This window comes from Acinonyx jubatus, chromosome E2 (genome assembly GCF_027475565.1).
Source record: "Acinonyx jubatus isolate Ajub_Pintada_27869175 chromosome E2, VMU_Ajub_asm_v1.0, whole genome shotgun sequence".
Lineage (NCBI taxonomy): Eukaryota > Metazoa > Chordata > Mammalia > Carnivora > Felidae > Acinonyx > Acinonyx jubatus.
In genome coordinates, this window is record NC_069396.1 from 45,919,872 (window position 1) to 45,939,436 (window position 19,565).

Consider the following 19,565-nt stretch of genomic DNA (forward strand, 5'->3'; position numbering starts at 1 on the left):
TTTGGCTAGGTGCTCAGTAAATATTTGTTGGATAAATGAATGAATAAATAACCAATCTTCCATCTCCCCCATCACATAGTAGGTGTTCGATAAACATTTTTGGAAACAAACGGAAGACTGAATCTCCATTTTCCCCTGCTATACTGTGGGTGCACAAGAAAGGTGTTTGCGGGGGTGGGGGGGGGATGAATGAATAAATGACTGACCCTCCACCATATCTGACATGTAGTTGGCCCTCAATAGTTATTTACATAAATGAATAAATGATCCTCATCTTCCTCTGACACACAGTAGGTACTTGATAAAGATTTATCAAATAAACTAACAAGAACAATTCTATGCCTCTGGCATACAAGAGGCACTCAATAAACCTATTGCATAAATGAATAAACGACCCACTGTCCCCCTCCCCTAGCACACGGCAGACTCTCAATGAACGAATGGCTTTTCATCTCCCCAGATTTCCAAAATTACCTACGGACACAGACAGGGAACACGACCACCATTAACATCATCATCTGCACGGTGGACTACCTCCTGCGGCTGCAGGTGAGGTTGTGAGGCCGTCCAGGTGTGACCTGGGTGGGGGGTTGTGGGGCCCCGGTTGGCCCCAGCACCCCTTCACACCCCGTCGGTCCCCCCAGGAGTCCATCAGCGACTTCTACTGGTACTACTCCGGCAAGGATGTCATTGAGGAGCAGGGCAAGAGGAACTTTTCCAAGGCCATGTCGGTCGCTAAACAGGTGTTCAACAGCCTCACCGAGTACATCCAGGTAGGACCCGCCCTCTGGGGCGGAGCGAGGCACCCCCACCCCCTATCCCCGCACCCTGCGGCCTGCTTGGCGCTCACTGCAGCCCTCTGCCCCCAGGGCCCCTGCACCGGGAACCAGCAGAGCCTGGCGCACAGCCGCCTCTGGGACGCCGTGGTGGGATTCCTGCACGTGTTTGCCCACATGATGATGAAGCTCGCTCAGGTTCGAGACCCTCTGTTGTTCTTCCTGCAGCTGTTCTCGGGCATCCCCGAAGCGGCTCACTTCCAACTCAGTTTCTCACCCAAGTCCCCCTGGCATGTTCCAGAAGAGTTCCCTAGGGGTGGCCAAATCCATCTTCCTTCTGGATTGGCTCTCTGCATGACCCCGCCTCCTCCTCTGCCACCACCAATCGGCTGGTTTCCCATGCACACTTCCATTGGTTTGACGTTTGGGCCCCGCCCCCTTTGGCCCGGAGTTCCTCTATGATTGGTTGGTGTTCTTTTCTCGGGGTGAGGTCCTCTCAGACTCTGACCTCCCTGGGGATAGAAAGGGGGTGTCTTTCTAGAACAGGGACTGGGGCTGAAGGAGTGTTTTGCTTCTTTATTCTGCCTGCGGCAGATGACGCCCATCTCGGGCACCCATGATGTAAGGTCCCTGTCGAGTCCTTCTCCCATTTCTAGAATCCTGTGTACCCTTCCCCTATCACCCCTGCCCCTTTGCAGTCTGGTCAGTGCCTCATGCTCTGCTTCTGTCTGGTAAACATATTCGAGGCTGTACCATCCTCATCCTGAACCGCATAAATGTAACAGTGTTCCAGCAGATGGCAGTACTCTGCACGCCGTATTATAATTTCCCCGCAGGAAGCGTCTTGAGGAAGGGGAGCCTTTTTCTAGTTACTCAAAGGTGCCACAGGGGCTGGCAGAAACCCTGTCTGCTGTCACCTGGCTTTTTGAAAGGAGCTGAACTTAGAATGCAATTCCTTAGTTTCAGTGCGGTCGAAGTTGTGTTACTGGTGTCATCTTCAAAGTCTAGCGAGTACTGGTATTTTAGTCTAGAATTCCAAATCCTGCAGTGCTGATGCATTAGCCAAGGACTAGGGCTAGGTTGCATGGGCTGGGAATCCAATGCAAAGTGATGGCCTAATCGGGGTGGGGGTGTGGGAGGGATTTATCAGTTCACACCAGAGATGCAGGGCCTAGAGTGATGTCAGCTGAACTATCTGCCTTCTCTGGCTTCATTCTCAAGCAGGCTCTTCCCCGGACTGAAAAAAATGGTGCCCCAGGCTTCTATGCACCCCCCTCCCCCCAACAGCTCCAGAGGGAAGATAATCCCTCTTTTGTCGGAGCTCCCACTTGGGATTCTCTGTTTGGACCATTGGGTCACATGCTCATCCCAGAACCAATCACCGTGGCCAGGGGAGGGCTCTGATTGGCCAGATCTGGTCACATACCCACCTGTGAAACCAGCAAAGTGGGGTTAGCCCCACTTGCTCTGAGACTGGGATTGTCACCGGAAGCAGGGCGCTGCCTCGTGCATCACCGGCAGGCGCACACCACGGGCACCCACAGAGTTGGATTTTGAGATTCCGGAACGTTGGGAGTTCAGAGTCAGAATGCCGAGCTTTGGAACTGTGTTAGAATTAGAACTCTAGAAGGAGCATTCGGGTAGAGGAGCCTTAGGTGCCTTTTATCCAGCATCCTTCCCCCTTCTCCATTGTATTAGGTAGAACCAGATGAAATGATCACTCGGTGGGTCAAAAATGCTCACATATTAGCAGTTTTATGTAGCTCAACAGAATACCTGTGGGGACTATGAGGCAGAACTCTGACCATGTAGGAAGTTTCTGTAGGCACTACATGAGGCACTGTGACTGGGGAGGCAATGTGCCCCCACATTCTTCCCAAATTGTTCACTGAAAGGCATGTGGCTGAGTCCTCCAGCCTTTTTCCTGAACCCAGAGTCTCGCTTTTTCCATCACATAGTCACTCAACAAACATGGATCAAGCAGCCACCATAAGCCAGGCACAGTGCTGAGCTCTCACCCCTTCCCAGCTGTGTCTCCCTACCCAGTACGTGCCCCTCTCTGTCTCTCTCAGCTCCAAGCTTCTCTCCCAGCCCTCCTTGTCCACCAGCTCTTGCCCCCACGTAGCACCCGTTGGGCCTGCTTACCCCCCAAAGTGCCAACCCCACCCCCACAATCTTGTCTCTCTGCCCCTTCCCCTGCTTCCGAGGAACATGTGTGGAGTCGGGTCCCCTCGGAGGTAAGAGGGGGAGAAAAAGGGGTCTTAGGCCCCGTGGGGTGGGTCAGGAGGGGCGGAAGCAGCTGGAGGTGGGAGGCGTCTCTGCAGAGACCAGTCATCCCATGGTTGGGGTGTGGGGTCTCTAGGACTCGAGCCAGATCGAGCTGCTGAAGGAGCTGCTGGACCTACAGAAGGACATGGTGGTGATGTTGCTGTCGCTACTAGAAGGTAAGTGCCCAGCGGGTGTGGGTAAGGGGAGGGTACAAAGGTACAGACAAGCAGGGAATGGCCCTCGGAGACCCAGGAGACCCTAACCTTCAACTTCATCCCACATCGTGTCAGGGTCAATGGGCTGATGAAGGAGTCACAGTACCAAACTCAGTAAACCCTTACTGAGCACTTATTATATGCCAACTGTACACACGTTAGTTTTGTGAATTCCGGGGGAAATCTTAATAAGGTGGGTGGCCTGGACACTCTTTAAAATGTATGTACCTGGGGCGCCTGGGTGGCTCAGTCGGTTGAGCGTCCGGCTTCGGCTCAGGTCATGATCTCACGGTCTGTGAGTTCAAGCCCCGCGTCGGGTTCTGTGTGACAGCTCGGAGCCTGGAGCCTGCTTCCGATTCTGTGTCTCCCTCTCTCTCTCTGCACCTCCCCTGTTCATGCTCTGTCTCTCTCTGTCTCAAAAATAAATAAACATTTAAAAAAATGTATGTACCTAATAGTTATCTATGTTCATTTGTTAAATGTGTCACTTAGCTTTTGCTGCCTCAGGAATGTCCTCAAAACTTAGTGACTTAAAACAACCATTATTTACTGCTAATGAATAAGACATTTTAACTAGTAGACAAAGACTTTTCTACAGAGATTCAGTGTCCTCATTCCTTTCCATGGTTGCATAATACTCCATTATGTGAGTGAACGGTGATTCATTTAGCCACACCCCAGTCAACGGACATTCAAATTAAAAAAATGTTTTGCTATTACAAAAAATGTTGCAATGGATAATCCTCCTGCAATCTTTCAATGTTTTTGATGTGTAGTCATTAGCTTTTAAAAATTAGAAGGTTCCTGGGGTGCCTGGGTGGCTCAGTCAGTTAAGCATCCGACTTCGGCTCAGGTCATGATCTCATGGCTTGTGGGTTCGAGCCCCGCATTGAGCCCTGTGCTGACAACTCAGAGCCTGGAACCTGCTTCCGATTCTGTTTCCAGCTCTCTCTGCTCCCCTCCCCTGCTCGCTCTCTTTCTCTCTCTCTCTCTCTCTTTCTCTCTCTCTGTCAAATATAAATAAGCATTTTTTTAAAAAAATTTTAATGTTTATTTATTTTTGAGACAGAGAGAGACAGAGCATGAGCAGGGGAGGGGGAGAGAGAGAGAGGGAGACACAGAATCCAAAGCAGGCTCCAGGCTCCGAGATGTCAGCACAGAACCCCATGTGGGGCTTGAACTCACAAACCTGAGCTCATGACCTGAGCTGAAGTCAAACGTAAATAAGCATTTTTTTAATTTTATTTTTTATTTTTTAAAATTTACATCCAAATTAGTTAGCATATAGTGCAGCAATGATTTCAGAAGTAGATTCCTTATTGTCCCTTACGCATTTAGCCCATCCCCCTCCCACAACCCCTCCAGCAACCCTCAGTTTGTTCTCCATATTTATGAGTCTCTTCTGTTTTGTCCCCCTCCCTGTTTTTATATTATTTTTGTTTCCCTTCCCTTATGTTCCTCTGTTTTGTCTCTTAAAGTCCTCATATGAGTGAAGTCATGTGATTTTTGTCTTTCTCTGACTAATTTCACTTAGCATTATACCCTCCAATTCCATCCATGTCGTTGCGAATGGCAAGATTTCATTCCTTTTGATTGCTGAGTATTATTCCATTGTATATACATACCACATCTTTATCCACTCATCCATTAATGGAAATTTGGGCTCTTTCCATACTTTGGCTACTGTCGATAGTGCTGCTATAAACATGGGGGTGCACGTGTCCCTTCGAAACAGCACACCTGTATCCCGTGGATAAATGCCTAGTAGTGCCATTGCTGGGTTGTAGGGTAGTTCTATTTTTAGTTTTTTGAGGAAACTCCATACTGTTTTCCAGAGTGGCTGCACCAGCTTGCAATCCCAAATAAGCATTTTTTAAAAATCAGAAGGTTCCTTAAAAAAAAAAAAAAAAAAAAAAAAAAGCAGGGAAGGAGTGCCTGGCTGGCTCAGTGGAAAGAGCATGCGACTCTTGATCTTGGAGTCATGAGTTCAAGCCCCATGTTGGGTGTAGAGATTAAATAAATAAACAAATAAACGTTTAAAAATAAATAAAAATCAGAAGGTTCCCTTTAAACATCAGATTCCCAACTTTTCATGAAAATTGGAAAGATTTGGTGACCCTTCCCCCCACCCACCCTGTCCACATTCTCGCATGGCAAAAAATCAGCTGCACCGGCTTAAATAAGTAAGGTATATCAATGTCAAATCTAATTTTGATGACCGCGCTATGATTATATTAGAGAATGTTCTTGTCTTTTAAGGCATATACACTGAAATGTTCAGGATAAAAACACCATGTCTGCAGCTTACTCTGGAATGGCCCCAGGGGAAAAATAGAGGGGGAGGAGGGGAAGGGGAAGAGAAGGGAGAGAGCGAGACAGGAATTAGGAAGCAAATGTGGCAAAATGTAAACAGTCAGTGAATCTGGAATAGGGGGGTCCCCTTGCACTGTTGCAACTTTCATGTAATTGGAAGCCATGTTAAAATTGAAAGGTACAGGGGCGCCTGGCTGGCTCCATCCACGGAGCATGCAACTCTGACCTCTGGGTTGTGAGTTCGAGCCCCAGACCGGGTGTAGAGATTACTTAAAAATAAAAATTTTTAAATCTAAATAAATAAATAAAATGGAAAAGTACAAAAAGAAGTTGAAGCCAGTTTGCTTTAGACAGGGGTGGGATCCGTTTACCAGAGTCTCCACTTCTCCCTGCCCTCTTAACTTTGGCCTACCTTGCTCATCTACAGACCTGCTTGACCTCAGAGGACAAGTGGAAGGCTTAGGCGTGTGAGCTCTGAGGTCATGCAGCTCTGGGTTCAAGTCCTCCTCACCCCCTCGTTGGCGATGTAACCCTGGGCGTGTGACTTTCTCTGGGTCTATTTCCTCATCTGGAAACACGGATAGTAACACACTTCCCCTGCGCTTGGTGTGGCATCTGGGACCTGCTGTTAGCTTATGCCACGGTTAGTTTTATTGAGGGCTCCCCCACCTATCAGGGAGGGGACCAGCCAGGTTCACACATGATGCTGATGTAGATCAGGAAATGAGCTGTGCCCTCTGAGGCGAGGCTTGGGAGCTGGCCAGGGAAGCTTCCACCAGCACAGGGGATCCTGGTGGCTCCTGAGCTAGAGAAGGAGCGCAGCCCAGGGGGGCTCCAGAGAGGAGGTCCCACCAGCCACACTGACCAGGGCCTGCCCACAGGGAACGTGGTGAATGGCATGATTGCCCGGCAGATGGTGGACATGCTTGTGGAATCCTCATCCAACGTGGAGATGATCCTCAAGTTCTTCGACATGTTCCTGAAACTCAAGGACATCGTGGGCTCTGAGGCCTTCCAGGACTACGTCACCGATCCCCGTGGCCTCATCTCCAAGAAGGACTTCCAGAAGGTGGGTGCTGGAAGGCAGGTGGGTGGGGGCACCAAGTGGCAGCCATGCCCCGCCTGGCTGCCTGCCTCGGGCAAGAGACTTCTCTGTGAGCCTCAGTTTCTTTAGCTGTCAAGCGGGGATAACACCGTCTTTCAGGTTGTTTTGAAGATGAAATGCATTAACACAAATGAGAACCTTTATTCCTGTTATCATTAACAGTCATCATATCATAATCATTATAGGTAACAGTTATTCAGTTGAGAAATGCTTGCTGCATTTCTCCTGCATGCCGGGCCCTCTTCCGGGGCCGAGACAGACACAGCCCTGCCTTCACGGGGCTTGTAGTCTAATGGGGGAGGCAGTCACCAATGAGCATTACAGGTCAGATAATGAGGCTTTTAGGAGGGAAGTGCAGGAACCAGCTTCATCCAGGAGCCCACTCACCTGCCCTGTCAGTCCTCCCAACCCAGCGCTGCCTTCTCTCCCTACGGAACCCCAGGTAAGTTACTCGTCTGCCGTGAGCCTCAGTTTCCTCCTCTGTGAAATGGGACTAGGATAACAACACATCTCACAGGACTGCTGTGAGGCGGACGGTGTGTGGACAGTGCCTGGAACACGGGAGCCCTGAAGACGTGTTACCTACCGTTACTCCTGCCCGATCTCTTCCCTCACCATCGTGTTAAGTTTTTTTTTTCTTCTGAAATAACTTCTGGCCTATAGAAAAGCTGCAGGAACACTACATAGAATTTCTGATTACCTTTTCATCCAGACTACCCAAACGCTCACTTGTTACCACATTTGCTCTCTCATGATTCCCCTTTTCTTCTAAATACTTGAGTGTGTATCTCCTGAGAGCAAGTGCATTCTCTTACATAACCACAGAACAATTAGGCAAATCAAGAAATTAGCATCGAGGGGCACCTGGGTGACTCATTTGGTTAAGTATCTGACTCTTGATTTGGGCTCAGGTCATGATCTCACAGTTTGTGAGTTTGGGCCCTGCATCGGGCTCTGCGCTGACAGGGAGGAGCCTGCTTGGAATTCTCTCTCTCTCTCTCTCTCTCTCTCAAAATAGATAAGTAAACATTAAAACAAGGAAATTAGCATCGATATGATGCTGCTATCTACACACCTTAGTTCAGTTTTCACTCGGTGAAGAAATTATTCTCCCTGCAAAGGACCTGATCCGGGACTGCATTTAGACATCCTGTCTCTTTAACTTCCTTCAATCCAGAACCCTTCCTTGATGTGTCTCTGTCTTTCATGACCTTGATATTTTTGAAGAACAGAGACCAGTGTTTTAGAGAATGCTTTATAATGTGGGTTTGTCTGGGTTTTCCCCGTGACTCGATTCAGGTTATACATCTTTGGCAGGAATATCATAGAAGTCATGTGTCCTCCGTGCATCATATCGGGAGGCGTGTGACGTTGGTTCTTCCTATTGCTGTTGGCTGTAGCTTGGCTCGCTTGGTCCAGGTGGTGTTCACCTGCAAATGTACCGTCCTTCCCTTTAGTATCTGCTGAGGATGCGCCTCGGGACAATGCAAATATCCTGCTCACCCTCCTGGGTCAGCATCCATTGGTGATTCTGCCTCAAGCTGATGGATGCTGGGTTTCTTTTTCTTTCTTACTTTCTTTTTAATGTTTATTTATTTTTGAGAGAGAGAGAGAGCAGGGAAGGGGCAGAGAGAGAGGGACACACAGAATCCGAAGCAGGCTCCAGGATCTGAGCCATCGGCACAGAGCCTGACGCGGGGCTCGAACCCAGGAGCCACGAGATCGTGACCTGAGCTGAAGTCGGATGCTTAACCGACTGAGCCACCCAGGCGCCCTGTTTTCTAATTTCACCGCACCCTTTACCTTTATTAGGTACCATTTTTCTGTCCTTGTTCATTTATTTCTTTTTTTAAGTTTATTTTGAAAGAGAGAGAGAGAGAGCAGGGGAGGGGCAGAGAGAGAGGGAGAGAAAGAATCTCAAGCAAGTTCCGCACTGTCAGCGTGGAGCCTGATGAGGGGCTCGATCTCACAAATCATGAGATCATGACCCGAGCTGCAACCAAGAGTCGGACGTTTAACCGACTGAGTCACCCAAACACCCCCATTTATTTATTTATTTATTTATTTATTTATTTATTTATTTTAATGTTTTGAAAATGTTTTTATTTATTTTTGAGACAGAGAGAGACTGAGCATGAGCAGGGGAGGGGCAGAGAGAGGGGGAAACACAGAATCTGAAGCGGGCTCCAGGCTCTGAGCTGTCAGCACAGAGCCCAACGCGGGACTTGAACTCATGGAGTGTGAGATCATGACCTGAGCTGAAGTCGGACACTCAACCGACTGAGCCACCCAGGCGCCCCTTTATTTTTTATATCAGTGTAGACTCCTGCTTCTTATTTTAATCCAGAGGTTGCAACAGTTGCTGCCCATGCAACAAGCATTTAAATAAGTCCAGGGTCTCCCAAGTTACAAATAAAGTGTCCCCGTCCCCCAGTGCCCTCGGAGAGCCTCCCGTGTCTCTCCTCCTTCTCAGCCAGGCCTTCCAAGAGCCGTCTACCTTCGCTCCCTCCTTCGTCACCTCCCACCCCTTCCCCAACTCAGGGCTTGCCAGCCGAGGTCCCCGTCACTCTGCGGAAACTACCCTGACCGAGACGGCCAGTGACCTCTTCACCCCCTGTCATCTTCGGGCATCTGCCATGGTTGGCCATTTCCTTCCCTCGGCGATGCCCACTTCCCCGGGCATCTGTTCCGCACACTTGTGGGACCCCTGCCCTCCCTGCCAACCTCTTGCGGCCTCTTAATCGTTGCTATTCCTGAGCCCTCCACCTTCCAGAAGAGGAGCCGATAGTTATCACGTTCTCACTCTAGGCCGGGTCATGTGCACCAGTGAGTTAGTTCATGCGGTCCTTACAGCGACCCTAAGTGATAAGGACTGTTTAGTTTGGTCTTGTTTTATCCTCATTTACAGAAGTGGAAACTGAGGCACAGGGAGCTGAAGTGAGTGCTCTCAGGGTCACACAGCTCACGATGGACAAAAAGTGGGGTTAGGACTCGGGCAGTCTGTCTCCAGAGCACAGATTCATCCCTTAAGCTAGTCCAACAAATAGTGAACGTGACCTGGGTTCCAGCTTGTGGCTGCAAGTCCCAGCCCTACTCTCAGGACGCAGGTCCAGGGAGAGAGTCCCAGTCAGTGAGAGAACCAAGAAGCACATGCAGGAGCCAAATACACATCATTCATAATCGTGTAATGATTCTTCTCAGAAAAGGAAACCATCAACAAAACGAAAGGGCAATTTATGGAAAGAGAGAAAATATTTGTAAACACATATATGATGAGGGGTTAATATCCAGAACAGGCAAGGAACTTACACAACTCAATAGCAAACAGAACAAAACAAAGAAACTGATTTTAATGTTTTTATTTTTCGTTTTGAGAAAGAGCGAGCATGAGCGGTGGAGGGGGAGGAGGGGGCAGAGGATCTGAGGTGGGATCTGTACTGACAGCAGTGAGCCCAAGGGAGGGGCTCGAGCTCATGAACCATGAGATCCCGACCTGAGCTGAAGTCACCAATTTTAACCTAATTTTAAAATGGGCAAAAGACCTGAAGAGACATTTTTCAGAAGACATACAGGGGCACCTGGGTGGCCCAGTCGTTTGAGCCTCTGACTCTTGATTTTGGCTCAGGTCACGATCCCCGGGTCGTGGGATCAAGCCCTACATTGGCCTCTGCACTGAGCGCGTAGAGCCTGCTTCAGATTCTCTCTCTGTCTCTTTCTCTCTCTCTCTCTCTCCCTCTCTCTCTCTCTCTGCCCCTCTCTCCCACTCTCACTCTCTAAAATAAATTTTTTAATTTAAAAATAACTAAAAATAAAACTTACAAAGAAAAGAAGACATGCAAATGGCCAACAGGTACGTGAAAAAGTGCTCGATGTCACTCATCGTCAGGGAAGTGCAAATCACACATACAGTGAGCTACACCTGTGAGAGGAACCAGTTCCAAAAAGACAGGAGAGAGCAAGTGTGGACAAAGATACAGAGAAAAAGGAACCCTCGTGCACCATTGGTGAGGATGTAAATTGGTGCAGTCACTGAGGAAGACAGTGTGGAGGATCCTGAGGGAATAAAAATAGAACCACCATACGATCCGGCAGCGCCACTGGGTGTATATCCCAAGGCAATAAAACCATTATCTCGAAGAGCTTTCTGTGCTCCCATATTTGTTACAGCATCGTTCACAATAGCCAAGGTATGGAAATTTCCTGTGCACGTGACTGATACAGTGGCTATTATGTATTATTCTGCCTTTACAAAGAAGGAAAGCCTATCATTTGCAACAACACGGATGAACTGTGAGGGCATAATGCTAAGTGCGTGGTATCACTCACGCGTGGAATCTTTTAAAAGAATTGAATTCGCAGAAGCAGAGGCTTGAAAAGGGAGGGTGTGAAGGGCTTGGGAGCGGAGGAAACAGGGAGAGGTTGGTAAATGGGTACAAACGTTGAGTTATAAGGTGAATTTAAAAGATGAACCGGGTAAAGATCCCTCTTGACTGTTCAGAGGTTCCCACGTTAACAAGATTTGATGTGATGTACACATCTTACCGCTCAGTATCCTCTCTGTTTCACAGAGTTATAATCCGTAACTTTAAACGTGCGTTGGTTTTTTTTGGAATAAATAATACGTTCACATGACTTAAAAAGCAAAATGGAACAAGGTATGGAGTGGGACGTCTCACTCCCACTGCTTTCTCAGCCCACTTCCCCCCACCTCCCCACTGCCGTGAGTAGCATTAGTTTCCTTTGCATCCTTGCGTTGTTCTTTTCCAATTTTGTTATTCTCCTCCTTTCTTGCATAACAGTCAGTGAACTACATGCATTGGTCCATATCACTTAATATATTCTGGAGATCAGAGAGTGACCTCATTCTCTTTTCACAGGTGCTAAGTATTCCACTTTAGGTATATATTATAGTTTATTTGATTATTCTTTGTTGACAGGCACTTGCTTTGTTCCTAGTCTTTTGCTTTTACAACTCATGCTGTAGTCAGGGCTGCCGTGGATAGTTGTGCGAGTTGTACACTGTACAAAGGTACAGTTTATAGCCCAGATATTGTAAATTTGTGCTGCAGATAACCAGCAGATGGGAGTAAGTGCGCCGAGGAAGGCTCCATTTGGACCACTAGCAATGCTGGCTACAATTGCCCTTGTACATACATCATTTTTTATGTGCAGTTGTATCTAAGAATATTCCAAAGATTTCTGGGTTAAAGAGTAAATGCATTTGTCATTTGGAGAACTTTTGCCCTCCATTTTTCCCTCTCAATAGCAGCATGTGAGCGTGCCTGTTGCCCCACAGGCTCACCACCAGACCGCATCGTCAAATATCTGGATTTTTGCCAATCTGATAGGTGAAAAACAATATTGCTGTGCAGTCTTAATTCACATTCCTCCAGTTATGGGTGCAATTAAGCATCTTTTTATGTTATTTCTTTTGTGTCACTTGTTCGGTGAACGGACCATGTCCTTGGCTTATTTTTCTATTGGGAGGTTGGTGTTTTTCTTCTTGATTTCTAAGAACTCTTATCAGGCTGATTATAACTTTGTGAGCGGTCAGAGTTGCACCTGTTTCTCCCAGCTCGTCATTTGTCTTTGGCCTTTGCTCGTGGTGTTATTATCATTGTTTTGGCCATGCAGAACACTTTTGCTTTTCGTGTAGAAAATCATTTGAAATATTTTATTAATTTTTCATGAAATAGATAATACAAGCACATACCACTATGGTTGAGGTCACCTTTGGCCCCCCACCCCCAATCCTGTTCTCATCCCACCTTTCCAAAGCCTGCCACCGTCGTCTAAAATATAGCATTGTTTTCTGGTTTCCCAAGTTCTTTGTGGTTGATGGAGCACGGTTGGCAAAGCGTGCCTTCATTGATAAGTACTTTGCAGATTCCAAAGCATCTCCTACAGTTTAGAAAGCCCCCTCTGGGGACTGAAGACACATTTCAGGCTATTCATTTATTCTTTGTCAGGACTGCTTTGAGGTTTTCCTTTCCTTCTTTTTTTTTTTTTTTTAGTCTGAAAATATTTTTGTATGTGTCTCCTAAGTTCATCCATTGAAAATGTACAATTCAATGGGCTTTTTTTTTTTTTAGCATACTCACAGAATTGTGCAAACCATAGCTACGATCTAAGTTTAGAACATTTTAGTCACCCCAAACAAGAAACCCTGTACCCTTTAGGTCATTTCCCATTTCCTCCACCCAGGGGCCTGGCCACTGCTAATCTACTTCCTGTCTCTATGGATTTGCCTCTTCAGGACACGTCATATAAATGTAATTGTACAATATGTGGGCTTAAAACACTATTCTCTCATAAGGAAAATTCCTTTTCCTTTTAATAACAAACCACAATGTCATTATAACTCCGAGCCAAAAAGGAAACAATGAAAACAGAAAGAAAAAATATCCACAACTCTTTTTTAAATGATCAGATATCTAGTCCATGTTCACATTTCCCAATCTCGTAAATATCACATACAATTTAAAACATTTTCTGAACCAAGATCCAAACGAGGCCCGCCCATCCTGGCTGATCTTTCTTTAAACCCCCTTTTATCTACTGCTCTCCAGCACTTTTTCTTTGCCTTGTAGTTGATCTGCTGGAGACCCAGGTTCTTGGTCCTTTAGAGGAGCACCCACTGATAGAAACGCAATGTGAGCAACATGCATATTTAAAATTTTTCGAGTACCCATGCTTTAAAAAAGTAAAAAGACACTCATAACGTCATTTTCAACAATATATATATATTTTAATTTTAATGTTTATTATTTTTGAGAGAGAGAGAGAGAGAGAGACAGAGTGTGAGTGGGGGAGGAGCAGAGAGAGAGGAAGGGGGACACAGAATCCGAAGCAGGCGCCAGGCTCTGAGCCGTCAGCACAGAATCTGACATGGAGCTCGAACCCACAAACCGTGAGACCATGACCTGAGCTGAAGCCACCCAGACGCCCCCACAATATATTTTATTTAACCTAGTATATCCAAAACATTATTTCAACATGTAGTCAGTAGAAAAAGTTATCCAGTATTTTATACTCTTTTCTCAGGCTGAGTCTTTGAGGTCTAGTATGTATTTTATGCTTTCGGCACATCTCAGTTTACACCGGCCGTGATCCAAGGGCTCAGCAGATGCACGCGGCCCTTGGCTATCATTACAAAGTGCCTGTCCCATTTGTCGAGTTTCCCACAGTTTTGATCTGGCTGAAGCAACCTTGTAGTGTCATGTAACATGTTCCTCCTTCCCCTGTGTTTCCTGTAAACTGAGACTTGGGTCAAGAAGCCCATCACACTCACGTTTGGGTGTATTTGTTTGCTTTGCCAGCGCATCCTCTGCGGGGCACCATACGCTTCTCAGGAGGCACGTCCTCTCCTGGTATCTCTCCTTCGGTGAGGTCAGCAGCTCCTGATGTTCGACACGCAGACACATTAGTGCTTGCGAGATTGCAGAATGACAATATTCTCATCTCTAAGAGTTTGACCATTTAGATTTTAGGAAATATGTTTCCTACACACAAAGCATCATGTGATTCCCAAGCACTTTACAAACCTCTGTATTTCACATGTTTTTCAGTTTCTTTGTGGTTTAGGGGCACCTGGGTGGCTCAGTCGGTTGAGTGTCCAGCCCTTGACTTTTCAAGTCGTGATCTCACAGTTTTGTGAGTTCGAGCCCCACATGGGGCTCTGTCCTGACCTCACACAGAACCTGCTTGGAATTTCCTGCCCCCCCCCTTCCTGGTTGTGCTCTCTCAGTCTCTCTCACAATAAATAAATTGACATTTAAAAAATAATAGGGGTGGAGCGCCTGGGTGGTTCAGTTGGTTAAGCGTCTGACTTCAGCTCGGGTCATGATCTCACGATCTATGAGTTCAAGCCCCGCATCGGGCTCTGTGCTGACAGCTCAGAGCCTGGAGCCTGTTTCCGACTCTGTGTCTTTCTCTCTCTCTGCCCCTTCCCTGCTCACGCTCCATCCCTCTCTCTCAAAAATAAATAAATATTTAAAAAATTAAAGAAAATAATAATAATAGGGGCACCCAGGTGGCTCAGTCAGTTAAGTGTCCGACTCCAGCTCAGGTCATGATCTCGCTGTTCATGAGTTCAAGCCCCACATCAGGTTCTGTGCTGACAGCTCAGAGCCTGGAGCCTGCTTTGGATTCTGTGTCTCCCTCTCTCTCTGCCCCTCCCCTGCTCATGTTCTGTCTCTCTCTCTCTCTCTCTCTCTCAAAAGTGAATAAACATTAAAAATAATAATAAGCAAGTTCAGGATTTTTAAAAGGACTTTGGCATTTTCAAAAATTATAAAAGGTAAAAACTCTTCTCTGTTTCCAGGATGCTAAGGTCACTTGACAAATATGTACTGAGCATCTACTCTGTGTAACAACAAACAAAACAGACAGAGATCCCACCCTCAGAGCAGATGGCCCAGTGGGAAGGGGCAGATGAAAATAACTAAATAAACAAAATAATTCCGGGTTATAATCTGAAGCCTGAAGGAAATGAGCGGGGTGGCATGTGGGAGAGCATGGGTGGAGTAAACCCTGTAAACGGGGTGATCGGGGGAGGCCTTTCCAGAAAAAAAGCATTGAAGCTGAGAGCTGAAATGTACCATGTGGAGGTGGGGGAGGTTGTGACATCTAGATAAAGGGACAGGGAGTGTAAATGCTGCATGGTGGGAACCAGAGGGGTGGCAAGGAGGCCAGCGTGACCGGAGAGGGCTGTTGCTGGGGAACAGGGAAGGGGTGGGAGGCAGCAAGCCACGCAAGGCCTGGTTGGCTGCAGGGGAGACTCAGACTTTTAACGTGAATGAGATGGAGTCGAGGGACAGCTTTGAGCGGGGAGGAGCGTGTCCTTAGATGTTTATCCGCTTCCCCTGGCTGTGTGTGGGGACAGACAGTGGCTTGACGGGGAACGGGGAGGTCAGGGAAGAGGTTGCTCTGAGAGGCCAGTGGGGGACAACGGGGGACAGAACCAGTGCGGGGACAGGGAGGGGGCAAGTGTGTGTGGGCTCTAGATCTGTGAAAGCAGAGCTGACAGATTTGCCGATGAACCAGGTGTGGGTGGTGAGATAAAAAGGAGGAATGAAGGGTGACTCAAAGATTTTTAGCTTAAGCAGCTGGGTGGGTAGCGATGCTATTCCTGAAATGGCTAAGACAGTGGGAGGAGAGGTTTTGAAATCAAGAGTTCAGTTTGGGCCATTTCCAGGTTAGGGTAAAGATCCACAAAAAGATGTCAGGTAGGGCTTCAGCTGTAAGTGTCTGGATTCTGGGGAGAAGTTAGGGCTGAGACGGAAACTGGGCAGTTATTGGTGTGGGATGGTGTTTAGAGCCCTGGGCCTCAATAATATCTCCGTGGGGAGTGTACATCTCACGAAAGGGGTGCAGATTCCAGGCCTGGTGCCCCCCAACCTTTAGAAGTCTGGAAGAAAGGGGGACTCCGGCATAGGAAACTGATAACAATCAGAGAAAAGAGGTATTTTGAAAGAAGGGGAGCGTTCAAATGGATGAGGACAAAGAGAGCCACAGATCACAGGAGCAGAGTCCAAGACTGAATGGAGGGGATGAAATTCCAGACCCCCCCCCCCCAGGGAGGGGGCGTTTTAAGAGGGACAGTGTCACTCCGCATCATAAGGGGAGGAGGCAGGTGGTGGGGGGGGCGAAGGTACGTGGTGAGGAGTTCCTGTGTGATCATGTCTCCAGGCTCTGTGGTTTCTAGAACCCTTCATCATTTGCAAAGCGTGTTACTCATTTAGAAAGCATTTTGCAAAAGTTCTTGGCTACAAAGCACTTTTTACAGCCAGAAAATTTCGCTTCTGTTCATACCCCAGAGCAGAATTTCTCAAACTGCATGCTGCAATTCATCTGTGGGGCATGAAATTCATTTAGTTAAGTCGTGACCAGCATCTTTAAAAATAAAACAGAACACTGCAGTGTTGCATAGCGAAAGTCAGAATTGTGTCATGAACCCCCTTTTTTTTTCGAGCCACACTGCAAAATGCATCCTTACTGTGGGTGCAGTCAAAACATTTGAAAAAGTGCCCCAGAGAACCTCTTGTAAAAAGGACATAAGAGATCAAAGCACAAGAATGTTCAATGAAAGTGGGGTCTGTAAAGTAAAAATCTGGAAACAGCCTAAATGTCCACCATCAGGAGAATATATAGTGTTACATTTATTTAAAAAAAAATACCACACAGCAGTAAAAATGTATTTGTTTGATCCATGTATCAACATGCATAGATCCTGAAAATATACAGTTGAGTGAAAAAAGCAAGTTTCAAATTACAGGATTATAATAGCAATTTTTTAAATTAAAAAAGTGCACAGGATACTATGTATTTTTTTATTTTTGGTAACATTTTATTTATTTTTGAGAGACAGACAGAAACAGAACACAAGTGGGGGAGGGGCAGAGAGAGAGAGGGAGACAGAATCCGAAGCAGGCTCCAGGCTCTGAGCTGTCCTCACAGAGCGCGATGCGGGGCTCCAACCCACTAACCGTGAGATCGTGACCTGAGCGGAAGTTGGCGCTTAACCCACTGAGCCACCCAGACGCCCCTTGGATACTATGGATTTTTGTGACAGAATGCCAGGATATAGATAGTAGAAGTATTGACACATGTTTGCAAGGATCCATCAACTCCAGGATAGGGGTTACTTTGGGAGAAGGCGGGGCGGGGTGGGGGGAGGGGAATGGAACAAAATTGCGCGGAAGGCTCCAATCATACCTGCAATGTTTTAGCTCTTAAGTATGTAGAATTTGAAGAACGTGTCAGCATGACCAATTGTTACTTCTGGGGTGACGGGCACATGACTGTTCCCATTTGAAATTCAGAGCCCTCCACGGTGTCATCCGTCCATCCTGTAGTTGCCGGAAAGGGGTGGGGACAGCACAAAAGGGCCTTGGGGAAGGTTTGGGGTGGGGGTGGCGTGTATTAGCCGGGCCCTAGCCTCAAGGGGCTGGCCTGGAGGAGAGAGTAGTTACCTACAAGGGCTGCTCACTTTTGAAGGAGGCACACGGCCAGCACAGGGAGGAAACCAGGGAGGGAAATGCTGCAGCTCCATTCTTTTCCTGCTCCCTGACCCCAAGTGGACAGACCTAGCTGCAGCCACAGGGTCCCAGAGAGCCTCCCGTGTAGCCCACAGGTGCCATCAAGTGGGGAGGGTAGACAGCAGGCCAGCAGGGCAAACCAGGATGCCACATGGAGAGCCTGGGGCACCGTTTCTTTCCCAATTACTACATAAGAGCTGAGTTTCGTCAATTCACACCTTACCATCTCTGAAAAAGGAGTGGATGGGGGCTCAGCTTTGCGGAAATGCAGGATTTCGGTATTTGAATGGCTGGTTCAGCCCGGTCTGTACCAAACTGCCGGGTTTCAGCCCTGGGTGCTGGTTGCGATTCTGGAATCTTCTGTCTTTACGAAAAGTCCACACTGTGGCTCCCCAGGCCACCCCTCTGACCTACCCCCCCCCCCCCCCCGGCTCACCCCTGCCCACTCCCAGGCTATGGACAGCCAGAAGCAGTTCACGGGCCCCGAAATCCAGTTCCTGCTTTCCTGCTCCGAAGCGGATGAGAACGAGATGATCGACTGTGAGGAGTTCGCCAACCGCTTCCAGGAGCCAGCCCGCGACATCGGCTTCAACGTGGCGGTGCTGCTGACCAACCTGTCCGAGCACGTGCCCCACGACCCGCGCCTGCGCAACTTCCTGGAGCTGGCGGAGAGCATCTTGGAGTACTTCCGGCCCTACCTGGGCCGCATCGAGATCATGGGCGCCTCGCGCCGCATCGAGCGTATCTACTTCGAGATCTCGGAAACCAACCGCACCCAGTGGGAGATGCCTCAGGTGGGCAGGCCTGCGCACGTGCATGCTTGCCTCCTCGGGCTTCGGCGCATGCTCCTCGCACGCCGGGACCCCACAAGCGTGTACCCACTTTGTACATCCGCTGTGCAGGTCCTGAGGGCCCTTGCTCTGCTCACGCAAGCCCATGCCCACCCTTTTGTGCACACTTCACGGGCCCTGCTGTGCCCTTGCACGTCCCCGGGTCTCCCCTGCCCACCTCTTGTAGATTTAGCCCACACACGGATGTACACCCCTCCTACATGCAGCAGCGTCGCTGTGCCCTCGCGGGCTTGAACGCCGTGCCTGCCACCTGCACGCTCACCCCAGGAGTTCTAGCTTGTCCTTACAGTTCTGTTGCAACCACACCCACACTGTGGCATACTGGAACACTATGGTTATCCGTGGTCATACACCCTTTGCTCACCTTGCCACCAGCCCCCGGTGTGCCTTCTCTCGGCCCTGGCCTACCCGTGCCCACTCTTTTGCACACTCACCCTGGGGGCTCTGGGATGCCCTGTCATGCTGGTCTGCCCCTCACCAGTCACCCCATGTGCTCTCTGAGGTCCTGTCACACGATGTCCATTTATTTGGAGTCCACATGGGTGCACATCTCTTGTACGCTCGCCCCCAGGATAAGTCCTGGCACACCATATGGTTGCCCACCCGTCACATAATCACCCCTGCCTGCCCTCTCTGTGGCCCTGGCGTGCCCACGATCACACATGCACACTCCGACCACCCTCCGGCTCACCCACAAGAGCCCCTGAGTGTCCCCGATGGCCAGGCTTACTCCTTGGCCTGATGTGCCCCATCTCAGCCTCTCATGTGCCCGCCCACAACTGTCTGAATGTGGCTTCCACACTCACTTGCCCCAAGAGTACACTCGTGTGGCTCTGGCAGGCCTCCAGCCCACCTCCCACTTAGCTTGCATGTAGCTCCCATTCCCTGCTCGCGCTCTCTCTCTCTCTCTCTCTCTCTCTCCCTCCCCCATTCCCACGTGTCCTCACACACCCTCAGCCTCCAGCTCTGCCTCTGTTGCCCTGGTGGCCCTCCTGCTC

The 19,565-nt window shown here is 48.5% G+C and overlaps 1 protein-coding gene and 1 long non-coding RNA gene across 3 annotated transcripts in view; one reads left to right on the plus strand and one right to left on the minus strand.

The window, feature by feature from the left end:
• Window positions 1-19,565, plus strand: part of RYR1 (ryanodine receptor 1) — a 116,684-nt gene that overhangs the window by 82,919 nt on the left and 14,200 nt on the right. For both annotated transcript variants that reach the window (XM_053209974.1, XM_053209975.1), the window contains 6 exons: window positions 461-549; window positions 645-773; window positions 870-974; window positions 3,139-3,220; window positions 6,454-6,641; window positions 18,169-18,510. In XM_053209974.1, the coding sequence (XP_053065949.1) occupies window positions 461-549; window positions 645-773; window positions 870-974; window positions 3,139-3,220; window positions 6,454-6,641; window positions 18,169-18,510 (935 nt within the window). The remainder of the gene's footprint in view (window positions 1-460; window positions 550-644; window positions 774-869; window positions 975-3,138; window positions 3,221-6,453; window positions 6,642-18,168; window positions 18,511-19,565) is intronic.
• On the minus strand, window positions 17,005-18,211 carry LOC128313162 (uncharacterized). The gene is made up of 2 exons (XR_008293446.1): window positions 17,394-18,211; window positions 17,005-17,178 (listed from the first exon to the last, which is right to left on the minus strand). It is a non-coding gene; the product is annotated as an uncharacterized LOC128313162 (long non-coding RNA).